Source organism: Spea bombifrons, chromosome 2 (genome assembly GCF_027358695.1).
Source record: "Spea bombifrons isolate aSpeBom1 chromosome 2, aSpeBom1.2.pri, whole genome shotgun sequence".
Taxonomy (NCBI): domain Eukaryota; kingdom Metazoa; phylum Chordata; class Amphibia; order Anura; family Pelobatidae; genus Spea; species Spea bombifrons.
The window spans coordinates 1,681,016-1,696,168 of NC_071088.1; the positions used below are offsets into that span (position 1 = coordinate 1,681,016).

The 15,153-nt window shown below is 45.3% G+C and overlaps 1 protein-coding gene across 1 annotated transcript; it reads right to left on the reverse strand.

Moving 5' to 3' along the window:
- Positions 1-5,711: 5,711 nt before the first annotated feature.
- Positions 5,712-14,277, reverse strand: LOC128475414 (uncharacterized). Its single transcript, XM_053457909.1, has 3 exons — positions 14,173-14,277; positions 8,888-9,205; positions 5,712-6,034 (listed from the first exon to the last, which is right to left on the reverse strand). Exons 1-3 carry the CDS (start codon positions 14,207-14,209, stop codon positions 5,712-5,714), a joined length of 678 nt encoding a protein of 225 aa, XP_053313884.1. The 5' UTR covers positions 14,210-14,277.
- Positions 14,278-15,153: the final 876 nt, after the last annotated feature.

The window sequence follows — 15,153 nt, forward strand, 5'->3', positions numbered from 1 at the left end:
GTTTGAGATATCTGCAGTGTAACTGTCTTGGTCCAATGGGGAATTTTTTTTAACCCCCTGTAGAATGTTGAAAAATGTCAGTTACTGTCTACTGGGTGATATTTGGGGAGCTATAGCTTTAAATTTCCACAGTAAAAATGCACCATATTCTCAGAAATAATAGAGGGGCACTTTTTTGAGATATCTGCAGTGTAACTGTATTGGTCCAATGGGGGAATTTTTTTCAAACCCCTGTAGAATGTTGAAAAATGCCAGTTGCTGTCTACTGGGATGATATTTGGGGCGCTATAGCTTTACATTTTCACAGTAAAAATGCACCATATTCTCAGAAATAATAGAAGGGGGTGTGCTTGAGATATGTGCAGTGTAAATATATTGGTCCAATGGGGGAATTTTTTTTAACCCTCTGTAGAATGTTGAAAAATGGCAGTTGCTGTCTACTGGGCTGATATTTGGGGTGCTATAGCTTTAAATTTCCACAGTAAAAATGCACCATATTCTCAGAAATAATAGAGGGACATGCCTTTGAGAAATCTGCAGTGTAACTGTATTGGTCCAATGGGGGAATTTTTTTTAACCCTCTGTAGATTTTTTAAAAATCCCATTTGCTATGAATTGGGCTAATATTTGGGGCGCTATAGCTTTAAATGTCCACAGTAAAAATGCACCATATTCTCAGAAATAATAGAGGGGCATGTGTTTGAGATATCTGCAGTGTAACTGTATTGGTCCAATGGGGAATTTTTTTTAACCCTCTGTAGAATGCTGAAAGATGCCAGTTGCTGTCTACTGGGATGATATTTGGGGTGCTATAGCTTTAAATTTCCACAGTAAAAATGCACCATATCCTCAGAAATAATAGAGGATGGTGTGTTTGAGATACTTGCACTGTAACTGAATTGGTCCAATGGAGGAATTTTTTTTAACCCTCTGTAGATTTTAGAAAAATCCCATTTGCTATGTATTGGGCTAATATTTGGGGCGCTATAGCTTTAAATTTCCACAGTAAAAATGCACCATATTCTCAGAAACAATAGAGGGGCATGTGTTTGAGATATCTGCAGTGTAACTGTATTGATCCAATGGGGGAATTTTTTTCAACCCCATGTAGAATGTTGAAAAATTACGGTTGCTGTCTACCGGGCTGATATTTGGGGCGCTATAGCTTGAAATTTCCACAGTAAAAATGCACCATATTCTCAGAAATCATAGAGGATGGTGTGTTTGAGATATGTGCAGTGTAACTGTATTGGTCCAATGGGGGATTTTTTTTAACCCCATGTAGAATGTTGAAATATGACATTTATCAAGTACTGCACTGCTATTTGGGGTGCTATATCTTTAAATTTCCACAGTAAAAATGCATCATATTGTAAGATATTATATAGGGGTGTATATGTGAGATATGTACAGTGTAAATGTATTGGTCCAACGGTGGAATTTTGTAATATATGCAGAAATGTTATAAAAGGTAATTTGCTAGATATGAGCGGATATTTACCTTTAATTTGTTTAATAAACGTATCTAATTTTGCAGGGAGATATATTTGTGTGAGAACTCTGCAAAATCCACTAAAAATTGTAACATTATATGATTATTATCACATTTCCAGGTCTAAGGCACCTTTTGCTAATCTAAAGAAAAAGCGTCTGATGGCTTCACCACTGATTTGAAACTGTCTGATAGCTTGACTCCAGTTCTGTGTGCGTGTGTGTCTGTGCCAGTGAGTGTGTCTCTCTCTCCGTGCCAGTGAGTGGTGCGGGGAACTCTGATCTCTGACAGCCGGGGAAGGTATGCGCGACGGACGCAGACAAACCCCCGCTGCCAACTCCACCTCCTTCCGGCTGCAGCGGAAGGCAACGTCAACCCGCTGCCCCGGCAATACAGCAGGAAATTGGAAGCACCGGTAAGTGTGTGTGTGTGTGTGTGTGTGTTAAATGGGGGCATAGGGCATTTCTGGAATGCCTTATACCCCTATATGCCACTCTGGCACTTAGGGGGTTAAAATGCATATTATGGGTCAGAGTGGCATATAGGGAGGTATAAGGCATTTCAGGAGGCAGAGTGGCGTTAAGGGGGCATTTAATAGAGCACTCTGCCTCCTGAAATGCCTTTTACCTCCCTATATGCCACTCTGCCCCATAATATGCCTTTTAACCCCCTAAATGCCAGAGTGGCATATAGGGGTATAAGGCATTTCTGGAGGCAGAGTGCTCTATACAATGCCTTTTAACTCCCTTAATGCCACTCTGCCTCCTGGAATGCCTTATACCTCCCTATATGCCACTCTGCCCCATAATATGCATTTTAACCACCTAAATGCCAGAATGGGATATAGGGGTATAAGGCATTTCTGGAGGCAGAGTGGCACATAGGGGGTCAAAAGGCATACCATGGGGCACAGTGGCATATAGAGGGTTAAAAGGCATATCATGGGCCACAGTGCCATATTGGAGTGGCAAGCCTGGGGGCAGATGTGCGTAACTGGGGGACAGGTTGGAAAATACAAGAAATAAAAACAAAAAAAATAGTTTACATGAATTAACATTTACTGGTAAAACTTTTTTCCTACAGGGTCGTCTTATATTCAGGCTTTTTCTTTTTTTTCCTAAGTTAATATTCAGATTTTGGGGGGTCGTCTTATAATCAAGCAAATACAGTAGTTGAAAGTTTCAAACAAAAAAGAAGAAATGACACAGCCCATGGGAAGACATGTGTCCACGTAGAAAGCATCACCCCAAAAACAGCCAGACAAGTACAAATATGATGGATGCACAGGTCACAACCAAAAAGCCACCTCTGTATCCAATTTGGTCAACGCAGCCCCCTGACTGAAATGACGGACCCAACCAAAAGCCTCGTTGAAGGAGATGTAGGACCTTGCAAATCTCAGGAGCAATCTCACCCTTAAGTTCTCATGCGGAAGGATAAATGGTGAATGAGCTGAAATGTCTTTAAGTGGGGACACCCTGAGCTAAACCCAACCCAACCCTAGTGGCGCCAACCCCTTAAATAACCCACCGTTAACCCCACCCCCACCTTATTCAAAAAATGCTGCCAAGGCCTAGCCCTGCTCGGCAACCAGTCAAGGGGTTCACCGTTGCACATGGCTCAGTATTTGCACTCTGACCCCCGCAGCCCTGTAGAAGGTCGCTATTGTAGTCTGTGGGGAAGATGGTAAACATGGGCTGTTTGCTGACCTAGTTTTGCCACAATTAGGTTGGCACATTGTTGTGCCATCTGTGTTCCCATAGCTGTGCCCATAATCTTTAAGTAAAAACCTGTTTGAATTTGAAATAGTTGTGTGTGAGTATGGACTCCATGGGTGTCAAGATTGCTTCACTTGGTAGGTTGTCTTGTTGCAGGTATCTCCTGCATGCTTCTAGTCCAGCATAGTGGGGGATGTTGGTATCGAGGGATTCCACATCCACAGTGGCTAGAATGGTCTTCTTGGGCAGAAAGCAGTTAGTTTATGTAGGAGGTCCGTGGTGTCCTACCTATAGCTTGAAGTTTGTTTCTCAGGTAAATGTCTGTAGTGGTGGAACTGGGGAAAGGGAAGGGCTGATTTATACAACATTAAAGTAAAACAATGGCAGGCACTCCCTGGTTGCAGATCCTGGCTGTCTGCCGGAGATAATCCCCTCAGCAAGTGATGGGATGATACTGCTGGGGGTAGCCACAGAAGTCTTTACAAAGTCATGGCCCATAGTCAGTAGGGAGGAGGCTGGCAGTCAGGCCTCTCCAGGGGCCCCGGTGATGAAAGGTTCCGTCACAGGGCTGTGCCAAAAAGGCAGCAAGAAAGTGTGGTAAATTGGAGAGGAGATATCTAGGAATCATTTATTGGTCATACTCGGAGCTGTTCTGGAAGGTTTTCTGGTGAAGCTCTCCCGGCGATTGGATATCGTGTCCTCCTGATAATACAGATAAAGATGTTTGTTGGCAATACTGATTGATTCGCGATATAAACCAATGACAACGGGGTAACAGGTTGGGGGCAGAAGGGCAGGGATGCAGGGAGGGTGCATCAGTGTAATTGTTTTGGAGATAATTGGTCTCAATGTCACTGGAGGGTATGGAGGCAGCACATGGTCTAAAACTGGGCCAGAGACCTATAAATCATGTTTGTGCGCCACCTGCTGGATACACAAGAGCCGCACGATACACTCTTACACTCGCACAGTGCATCCAGCTCGCTGCCGCACGTTAAAGAAAGGATCTGCCACAGGAGAGAGGCAGCAAAGGTAAGAGATCCAGTGATTCCAGGCTGGGTGTAATCTGCAGGGTAAGGAGGCAGCTGAAAGCAGGATCTGTTGGGGAGGTTAAGTCAGCAACTGAGAGGGGGCAGCAATTCATTCATTCTGAGACCACCTCTCCTGGGGTACTTACCGTTACATGGCGCAGCGAATGTACAGACTGCAGATACACGGACTCAGCATGAGGGTCAGAGCCAACAGACCTCTCAGCGGAAACAGCTGCCGGTACAGAGACGACCCGGGGGCTGCGGGAACAGCGGACGGGGTTGTTATTCAGAATAAACAGAAAAAAACAATTCATATAAAAACTCTGTATTTACATCACTAACATTTATCATCAAATAGCTTCATAGATTTTGTTTTTATTCTTTGTCTTTTAGTCGTTATTTGGGATTCCGTTAGGGTCTACATCACAGTCACTAATGGTGTTCCAATGTTTATTGGCATCAGCAGGGGAGGGCTGGCGTGGGGTATAGAGGGGCAATTGCCCCCAGGGCCAATCTGAAAGTCCTCACAAAGGGGCATCCAACCTCCAAAAGGGGCATCCAAAGCATTGCATTACTTCTGCAAAAGGCCAGAGCAACAGTGCGCACAGGAGAAGAAGAAGAGCTAAGAGAAGAAGCTGCGCTGCGGAAAAAGAGACGGGGACATGGAAGCTTTTGGCGAGAAAGTAGGGGGAAGGTAGGGGGACATCGAGAAAGAGCGTGCATCAGAGATATTCTTGCGTATGTAATGGAGGCAGGAGAAACAAATGCATTTCTGGTTGACTCGGGACCTTAAGGACGGCACAGGAGAGGTAAAAATGCACCACTCTCCACTCTGAATAATTAAACTCTGACTAATAGGCCGTAATCCTAATTTAAAGATTTTAATTTATGTGTTAGCATAAAGGTGAATGTGTAAGTGTCAGCATGAGAGTGTATGTGAGGATGAGAGTGTATGTGTAAGTGTTTGTGAAGGGTTTTAGGGTGAGTGTGTAAGTTTGTGTGTACATCATGTGTGCCCCCCCCCCGGATAAAAGTTCCAGCTCTCCCTCGATCATCAGACTGGGATTATACAACATAATGTGCGCCAAGAACCCTGCAACGTTTACCACTAACCAAACAGAGCGTTACAACTCAACTAAACGGAACTCAAACCCACTGGAGTCTGGGCTTTAACAAGAACTCTCAATACACCGGGATGTCAGGAATATGATGTGCAGAGCTTGCACTCTAATATCATTATCATTTAGAATGTAGGAAGCAGACAATGGTCCAATGAGACAGATCTTCCCCCGACACCCTAATCTACCAGGAGCTGAAGAGAAAATGTGAAATTTAAAATGACAGTAACATTAACACACGCTGACACATACTGATACAGAAGGAGAGGAGGCTCTGCTCCTGGGAGCAGCTCTGTCATCCAGCCAACAAGGATTATTAAATCTCAGACATTTCTATGATCCCACCAAGTCTCTAATTCACGGGTTTCACTTTTATTAACTCTTCTCCGGACTCACCGGACACATACAGGGTGTCATTGAGCGGAGCGGTCAGTGAGATGTGCTGCAGGCTGCAGGTCACCTCTCGCTCCCGCATTATATCTGCTATCCCCACCGTGGACCTCTTGGTGTAGGTGCCGTCCGCGTTCTCCACCAGAGTGTCCTGCGTCTGATTTTCCAGGTTGGAGAAACTCCAGAAAATGTTCAGCTCCGGGGGGTAAAACCTCTGAGCCTCACAGATCAGGAGCTGCTTCTCTTTATCCATCGTCAGGGTTATTACTGGGATTACCGGGGTCACTGGGGGGCAGGGATCGGTATGTTAATGCAGAGATTCAATGTTATAGAAACAGATAACCGATTCCAAATCTGCCCCGTTTGTGATTTCAGAAGAGGCAGAAAGAAAAGAAGAGAGAGACAGAGAGATAAAGATATATAGAGAGAGAGAAAAGGGAAAGGAAAGAAATGGTTCTCCATCCCACCTCTTGACCAAGACAGGTAGGGTAGTAGGAATAAGCCGGTGGTATAGAGCCGACCTACATACATCCATAACCCATAAAGACTGCATGCAAGCACAAGGAAATAATGGGGTGTTGTGGGGCTTTTACAGAATCCAAAAGGTTAGTGTCTGATCTGAGGAGGTGCCTAATTCGGAAGTACCGTATTTGCTCGATTATAAGACGACCCCCCAAAATCTGAATATTAACTTAGGAAAAAAAGAAAAAGCCTGAATATAAGACGACCCTAAAGGAAAAAAGTTTTACCAGTAAATGTTAATTCATGTAAACTATTTTTTTTAATAAAAGCTATGATTGAGAAAAATATTTTTTTTGTTTTTATTTCTTGTATTTTCCAACCTGTCCCCCAGTTACGCACATCTGCCCCCAGGCTTGCCACTCCAATATGGCACTGTGGCCCATGATATGCCTTTTAACCCTCTATATGCCACTGTGCCCGATGGTATGCCTTTTGACCCCCTATGTGCCACTCTGCCTCCAGAAATGCCTTATACCCCTATATCCCATTCTGGCATTTAGGGGGTTAAAATGCATATTATGGGGCAGAGTGGCATATAGGGAGGTATAAGGCATTTCAGGAGGCAGAGTGGCATTAAGGGAGTTAAAAGGCATTGTATAGAACACTCTGCCTCCAGAAATGCCTTATACCCCTATATGCCACTCTGGCATTTAGGGGGTTAAAAGGCATATTATGGGGCAGAGTGGCATATAGGGAGGTATAAGGCATTTCAGGAGGCAGAGTGCTCTATTAAATGCCCCCTTAACGCCACTCCAGAAATGCCCTATGCCCCCATTTAACACACACACACCCTATACCCCCATTTAACTAACACACACACACACTCTCTCTCTTTCTCTCCCCCCCTTCCCCCTCTCTCACCCCCCTTCCCCCTCTCTCACCCCTCTCTCCCCTCTCAGCCCTCTCTTACCGGTGCTTCCAGCCGGGGCAGCGGGTTGACGTCACATTCCGCTGCCCCCAGGCTTGCCACTCTGCTCCCCTGATATGCCTTCTAACCCCCTATATGCCACTCTGCCTCCAGAAATGCCTTATACCCCCTATATGCCACTCTGCCATATAGGGGGTTAAAAGGCATATCATGGGACAGAGTGGCATATAGGGGGGTATAAGGCATTTCTGGAGGCAGAGTGGCATAAAGGGGGTTAAAAGGCATATCATGGGGAACTCTGCCGCCAGAAAAGCCTTATGCCTCCCTATATGCCACTCTGCCTCCCCGATATGCTTTATACCCTCCTATATGCTCCTCTGCCCCATGATATGCCTTTTAACCCCCTTTATGCCACTCTGCCTCCAGATATGCCGTTTGACCCCCTATATGTCACTCTGCATCCAGAAATGCCTTATATGGTTAAAAGGCATATCATGGGACAGAGTGGCATATAGGGGGGTATAAGGCATTTCTGGAGGCAGAGTGGCATATAGGGGGACACACTTACATACACATGCCGATTTTTTTTTGTTTTTAAGAAATACAAAAAAATATTATACATTTTGTACAAAAAATACATTAGTTTACTCACCTTCTACTTCTCTTGACTTCCGTCCTCTGGTAGCCGCACACTTTTCTCTTCTCTATCCTGACAGGAAGTCACTGACCTGACATCCGGTGCTGCAGCAGTCTGAGTGCGAGGGGGCGGAGCTTTCACCCCTCACGCTGCTCCCATCACTATGCGGCCATCAGATTGCTGGGAATGTAATCTAAACGGCCGGTGCGTGCTGATGCCCCCGGCCGGAGCTACTTTAACACTTTTTTTTTTTAATTTAATATGGTAAGCAGGATCGGCTCGCCATATAAAGTAAAAAAAAAAGTGTTAAAGCAGAACCGGCCGGCGGCATCAGCACGCACCGGCCGTTTAGATTACATTCCCAGCAGTCTGATGGCCGCATAGTGATGGGAGCAGCGTGAGGGGTGAAAGCTCCGTGCGAGAGGGCGGAGCTTTCACCCCTCACGCTGCTCCCATCACTAGGCGGCCATCGCACACGGCTGCTGGGTGCTGATGCGGCCGGCCGGCGATACTGTAATACATTTTTAAAATTTAATATGGCAAGCCGGACCAGCTTGCCATATTAAATTAAGAAAACAAGTATTATAGTAGCGCCGGCCGGCCGCATCAGCAACCAGCGGCCGCTTAGATTAGATTTCGGGCAGCCTGGGCCCTGTCCAGCCCCCCTGGCGCCGGGGGAGGACTTCAATGCCGTTTGCAGCCGCAAACCTGTCTTCAGTTAGTCTGTCGGCCTCCCAGCCCACGGACCTGCCGGCCCACCGGGAAATTTCCCGGTATCCCGGTGGGCCAGTCCGGCCCTGACTGTGGCCAAATTTTAACTAAAAGTTGACTAATAAACAATATACATTATAAAATATTATCGTTATTAATGTGTATTTCTTGAGACGGGGAGGATGCCGACCTTGACGTTACCGGTCATGTTGCCTATATTAAAAAACTGCATTTGGAGCCCATTAGGGGGTAATTTGATTTCTTAAAGGCAGATAAGATGGCTGGTATTACCATCAGTATTATGAGTATGTTTTAATGGTTAATAGGTTAAAGAAGAGAGGGATGGCGAGCAATCAGTTAAGGTTCCGATAACTATAAAATTATACAATGAAAATCTTACCTCCCACCAGGAGTCGGGTTCCGTTCCCTGTACGGCTCTCTTGAAAGTGATTTTGCAGAGTCCATATTTCACACTCATACAGCCCGCTGTCCCTGGCTGTGACCGGGGAGATGCGGAGAGAGCTGGACAGGGAGCGAGGGCCGGAGGTGATGGTCACTCTGGAGCTGTTATGGATTCCGGTGGAATTCACTTTCCAGTAAAAATATACTGAATCCCAGTTTCTCTGCGGCCCTCCTAAGGTACAGAACATCAGGGCCGTCTGACCCTCCCGCAGGACAAGAGATGGAGGGTCCTGCAGGACGCTGAGTGCCGCTGCACCTAAAGAGGGTAACAATAGTGAATAACTGACCGCAGCGACACCGGAATCCCCCATTAACTGCCCACATTCAGGTCACCCCCAGACCAGTCAACGTCCCCTCATCCCAGTAACTCCAGCGAATCCGGCAGAAGATCAATAATATTCATCATCTCTTAAAGCAGCGTTTGGTGCAAAACTAGTCTGAGAGATCCCCGACCAGCAGAGGGTCTTTGTGAGACAGCTTCAGCTATGGATGATCCCTGAGGAGCAGCCCAAGGAGTCTTATGATAGAGCGCAGAATAGGACATCAGGAAGTTCAATTGCCGGAACTTTCTCTGAACCTTTTTTTTATTTCCTGGGAGGTAAAATGTTAGCTATTATTCTGACCCTTACGAAAAATTATTGCAATTTTTCTAAAGTAATGCTGCAGTTTTTTGCAGTTTTTTGCACTTTTACTGCAGTATTACTGCACATTTACTGCAGTTTTACTGCATTTGTACTTCACTGTACTGCAGTATTACTGCACATTTACTGCACTTTTTTTTTTATATTGCAAACCTACAGTTGTACTTCAATGTCCTGCAGCTTTATTGCATTTGTTCTTCCATACAAAAATAACTGCAGTAAAACTGCCGTACAGTGAAGTACAAATGCAGTAAAACTGCAGTAAATGTGCAGTATTGCAGTTTTTTCATGTCCAAAAAACTGCAGTATTACTTCAGAAAAACAGCAGTAATTTTTTCGTAAGGGGATCACCAGGTGACTGCGGTTATCACACTAAATACAAAAATCACAAAAAGGGATTTAAATACCACCAACAGATGTGATATACGGAGCAAAAATACATGGAGCCTCCAGGGAATATATCTGGATCTTACATAAAAAACAACAAAAATGGTGCAGTATGTAACACAGAATATAAAAAAATGAATTCAGTTGGACTCTTACATTTGGTGAGGCTTCCCCAAGCCCATATCATGCGTGTATCAGGATCAGGGAAGTTACCCCCTCTCAATCATCGCAGCAGGACAGTTTAAGTTAAGAAAATCTGCATTAATACAGCCGTGTCCAGGCCAAAATTATAAAAAAATAAACAGATAGAAATAATAAATGAAAAGTCTACTCGTTCCGTCTTTCTTGGTCTTTTCCATTTGAATCCGCAGCGTCCCGCGTTTTGCCGCGATCACGGATACGAGTGTTTTCGGAGCAGTAAAAAAGCCCCTCCCTTTCTCTCATAATGCATTTATCACGCTACTATGTGTTGGGACTCTAATGGTCCACTTGTTTAGCTACAATTTGGAAATTAACCATTTAACCACAAACAACATCGCATCAAACCTTGCAATTAAGATCATTTAAAAGAACCTTAAGCGAACATCAGCTACACGTATCGGCACACCTGGGAACTTCTCGGCTCCGGCTACCCGGAGCCTTCCCTTGCGGGACGCGGCCAGGACTGCACACTCACGTCAGCGGGCGGTCCCGCTGACGTCGGTGGACGGTGCCGCTGATGTCGGGGTCGTTCCCGCTGACGGCAGTGGGAAACACCCCCATGTAAAGGAAAAATAGGCGGGAAGTGGGGCGTGTCAAGACCCCGCTCCTGTGACCCGGAGGATTCGGATCTTGACCTGGAGAACCGAAGGAGCAGCGCTCACCCGGCCATCTCCGGATCAAACTCAGAGAGTTCCCAGGTATGCGTATCGGAAGAAGCCTGTAGGCGAAACGCGTCATACGTGCTGACATTTATGAGAGAAAGGAGGGGCTTTTTTACTGCCATTTATTGGTGGTATTTAAAACCCGTTTTTCTGATTTTTGTATTTAGTGTGATAACCGCAGTCACCTGGTGAAATCTTTATGTTTGTATTGATATTGAAATAACAGTGGGGTTTGTTTCGTTGGTGAGCTAGCAGCACAATTATTGCTCAATTTTTTATTTCCACCGTATACATATATATTTTTTATTTTTAATTTTCGTTTACGCACCAATCACCTGAAAGTTACTCTACTATTCTGATCCCCTCTGTATAATATATCAGTATAATAATAAAGCCTTTTGAGCTGGATGGGGAGCTGTCACCTTCACATCATACCATAGCAGTCATTGTATTCCTTCAGCAGCGTTAGCGCCCGGGGTCCGTGACCATTTAACATTAATGTTGGGTACAAGTGGAGTCATTTGGTTTGTTTACCCAGTGCTGGGTGTCTTTTTTATTTTCATTTTTGGACGGTCCCTATCCTTGGGCAGAAAATGAGGATTATTGGCTTTGCAATGGGGTCTGAAAAGAGAAGTGATTACTCTTTAACCAACCGATTGCACCCTTTTAGTGCCAAGGGAGTGGACAGTGATTTAACTGATCCACCCTCATGGTACCCAAAGGGTGCCTGGATGGACCACAACCTCCCCTAGCTGGGGACTAAGAAACCCAGAACTCAACGGCAGTTTCGGCCCCATCCTGCCCCCATCTAGTCGCTGGTTTCTCCTGTAAAGACTCAAACCGTAATTGTTGGTCTCGGCTTAGATTCAGGAGCCATTCGCCTCCCCCATGCATGTTTAATACCCTCACTGTATTTAGAAGATGTGGAAGAAGATGTGGAAGTGGTTGGCAGAAGCGAAAGAGAAGGTAGGAAAATATTTATATAGTGAGAGAGCGTGAACGAGAATGCGAGAGTGAGACAGTGAGTGTGTGTGAATGTGGATCCATGAATTTTGGATATCTGCCTCCCCAGATACACCTTATACCCCCTATATGCCACTCTGCCCCCTTAAATGTCACGCTGTCCCTGATATACCTTATACCACCCTTTATGCCCCCCCCGACTTACCGATGCGTCCCTAGACTTGCCCCCCATGCTCCAGACTTCCTTGAGTCAAGTGGGGGCCGCTGGTGGACGGCTGTGCGATGCACACAGACAACCTCCACTGCTACCCGGGACTTCCGCCGGGGCTTCTTTGACTGAGCACCAGAAGGTTACCACCACGTCGGGGCTCAGTCATAGAAGCCCCAGCGGAAGTGCTGGGCTGCAGCAGAGGTTGTTTCCTTGTATCACACAGACATTCTCTGGCTGTCAGAGAGGAGGATCTGGGTCCCCTGCAGCACTGTGGAGGTCTGATTATAAGACGACCTTGAATATAAGACGAGAGGTATTTTTCAAAGCATTTGCTCTGAAAAACCTTGTCTTATAATTGAGAAAATACGGTATATAATAAACGCCTTTGTGATCTCATGCGCTTCGCCGTGTGTCCCTGAATGGTAAAAATAAAATGTGGTCATCCTACTATCCTCTGCGTATCTGTGCGGCATCACAAATAAAAGCTGCATAAAACTTTTACACAAGATTCCGTCTCCTGGAAGTTTAATTCCCGAGAGGACCGCGCTGTCAGCCTTGGAAAGGTCTCCGGTTATGGTGATCTATCGCAAACACAGACATTAATATGAAGTCGGCTCCCCTTTGCAGCGATAACGGCTTCCGCTCTTCTGGGAGGATTTCCACCAGATTTCAATAATCAAGAGGTCCCAATACTTTTGGCCATATAGTATATATATATAAAATACACAAAATCATTCCAAAAGGGTTCTCAGTGAAAACCCGCGTCACGCTGTCTGTACCCGGCGCGCTCCTCTGTAAATTCCACACTTTCACATGTATGATTCCCCGACAGCCCCGTTCAGACCCAGTCACGTGATTTCAGTAACGTCCCCTCCATTTTCTGTGTTTTCAGATCCTCAGATTTTTATATAATGTGAATCGCTGACGATATAAAAACATCTAGAAACAAAGCTTTTCTCCATTTACTGAATTGCGCTTATTCAATAATTATTCTAACTCGCTGCACACACATTTTACTGGTTATGGGGTTTTTTCTCCCACAAACACATTCATAAAACACATTAGTGGTCCTGGAATTTAATTTTGGGAACAGACCTATTAAAGAAAAATGGATATTAAAGAACTCTGTGGGTAATACAGAGCCCGTAACATAGTTGTTACAGACTTGTAACATAGATCCTGCCGGGGGATCAGTCGTTGGTCTCGTCTTAGATTCAGGAGCCGTATGTCTATCCCATTAATACCCTCACTGTATTACCCTCTACCGCTTCTGCTGGGACTCTGTTCCACTTATCTACCACCCTCTCTGTAAAACTCCCTTCCATTCCTTCTCAGTCTCTGACCCTCTAGTGTTAGATTTGGGTCTCTTGTTGTAACTTTTCTCCTTCTTAGAAATAAACTTCCCTCCCGTCCTTTGTGAAACCCCTCTATGTATTTAAATATTTTTATTTCATCCCCTCTCGCTTTTTGCTTCCTTGTCTCTCTCTCTCATCTCCTCTCTGCCTTCTCTCCCTCTTCTCTCGCATCCCTATCTCTCTCTCAATCTTCTCTCACATCCCCCCTCTCTCTCTCAATCTTCTCTCGCACCCCCCCCTCTCTCTCCCATCCCCTCTTTCTCCTCTCCCTCCCATCCCCTCTTTCTCCTCTCCCTCCCATCCCCTCTCTTCTTCTCTTTTTCATTGCAAACCATTCCCGTTGCACTGGCTCTCCTCTAAACTCTTTCCAGAATATCGTCTCCTCCTGGAGCCAAACCCCGTAACACCGAGGCCGGCACATGCCCTCTGTCTATATTTTAACAAAACAAATCTCTCTGTATATTATTTTATATTTCAACTCATAAACCTGTCACTTATATAGTAATTAGACGGGATCTTAGTTACAGCAGTATTAGCGTTTACTCTATGAAAATGTCTTTCTTCTGTCACATCAGAGTCCGTCCGCATTCTATACGCCGCCTGCCTCCAAGTTCTAGATTCTAATTTACACACCGACCGTAGATTCCGCTTCTCCTCTCCGTACTACAATCTACTGACCTATTTTATTAATTACCCCACACTTCTCCATTCCAGATTCCACCCCCCTGGAGATTCTACTGCCCCTACCCATCCGTGACAGGGGTAGGATAGATGGGTTGTTGCAGTAGATGGACCCTTCTTACCTGTGAAGAGGGTGAAGTACAGCAGAGAGAGAACCATCACGGAACACAATCACCAACGCGAAGGTGGCTGCCGATTTCCGTGTCTTAGTAACTAGACATCTGGACCCCACCTCCTGAAGAAACCACAGACTGCGTCAGGACATTCTGGTCACAAAACAAGCGTAGGTGCTAAATAGAGAACAAATTCACCAAATCTAACAGGAGACGAGTCACATCACAACTACCCTAATTTAAAGCCTCGACTATGCATGAACTTGGCCTGGGCTGGAACTCTTTATGCTTATAAGCCTCAAACCAGGGGCTGCAGGCCAAAGACGGGTTCTGGAGCTGCAAATTCCATAACTTATTTGTTTACAGATTTCTGGTCAGACTTCACCTAGAGTAGTGGGTACAATGCTGGAGACCCCATCTCCAGAAGAATATTGACATTCTGGAGAGAGTTCAGAGGCGGGGAGGGCGACTGAAATGGGGAACAGTTTACAGGACAGGACAAGAAAAGTTACAACAAGAGGCCAGAGTCTAACATTAGAGGGTCAGAGGCTGAGATGGAATGGAAGGAAAATTTACTTTACTGGGAGGGTGGTGGGAAAAGTGGAAGAGCCTCCCAGCAGAAGTGGTAGAGTTAATCCAGTGAGGGGATTTAAACATACATGGAGTAGGCCTATGTATTCTGAATCTAAGATGAGACCAGCGAGTGATTAAGGTTTGAGTCTGTAGCCCCTTTAAATTTTGTGTCCGCCCCTCCCCTCCCAGGCCAAACTTTGATTGACTTTGAAGGACAGCGAGAGAGAGTTCTGGAAGGATCGGGAGACCTCCCCCGGGTTAGCCCCCCCATATTATTTTTTTTTACAAAAGATCATGGCATTTGTTAGATCTTTGTTAGATCAGGTTTGATCAGACAACATTTTTGTTAGATCTAGTCTAATTATTGAGATATTGCATATTTAATGAGGGGGGACTGGCCCCCCCTCGACTGAAATT

What these genes read in the sequence shown, in the direction of transcription:
- LOC128475414 (XM_053457909.1), bottom strand. Translation starts at nt 14,209, where the DNA reads ATGGTTCTCTCTCTGCTGTACTTCACCCTCTTCACAG. An exon ending in GTACTTCACCCTCTTCACAG is followed by an intron (nt 9,206 to 14,172) that starts GTAAGAAGGGTC and finishes TACCCTCTTTAG; the next exon opens with GTGCAGCGGCACTCAGCGTC. An exon ending in AACCCGACTCCTGGTGGGAG is followed by an intron (nt 6,035 to 8,887) that starts GTAAGATTTTCA and finishes CCTGCCCCCCAG; the next exon opens with TGACCCCGGTAATCCCAGTA.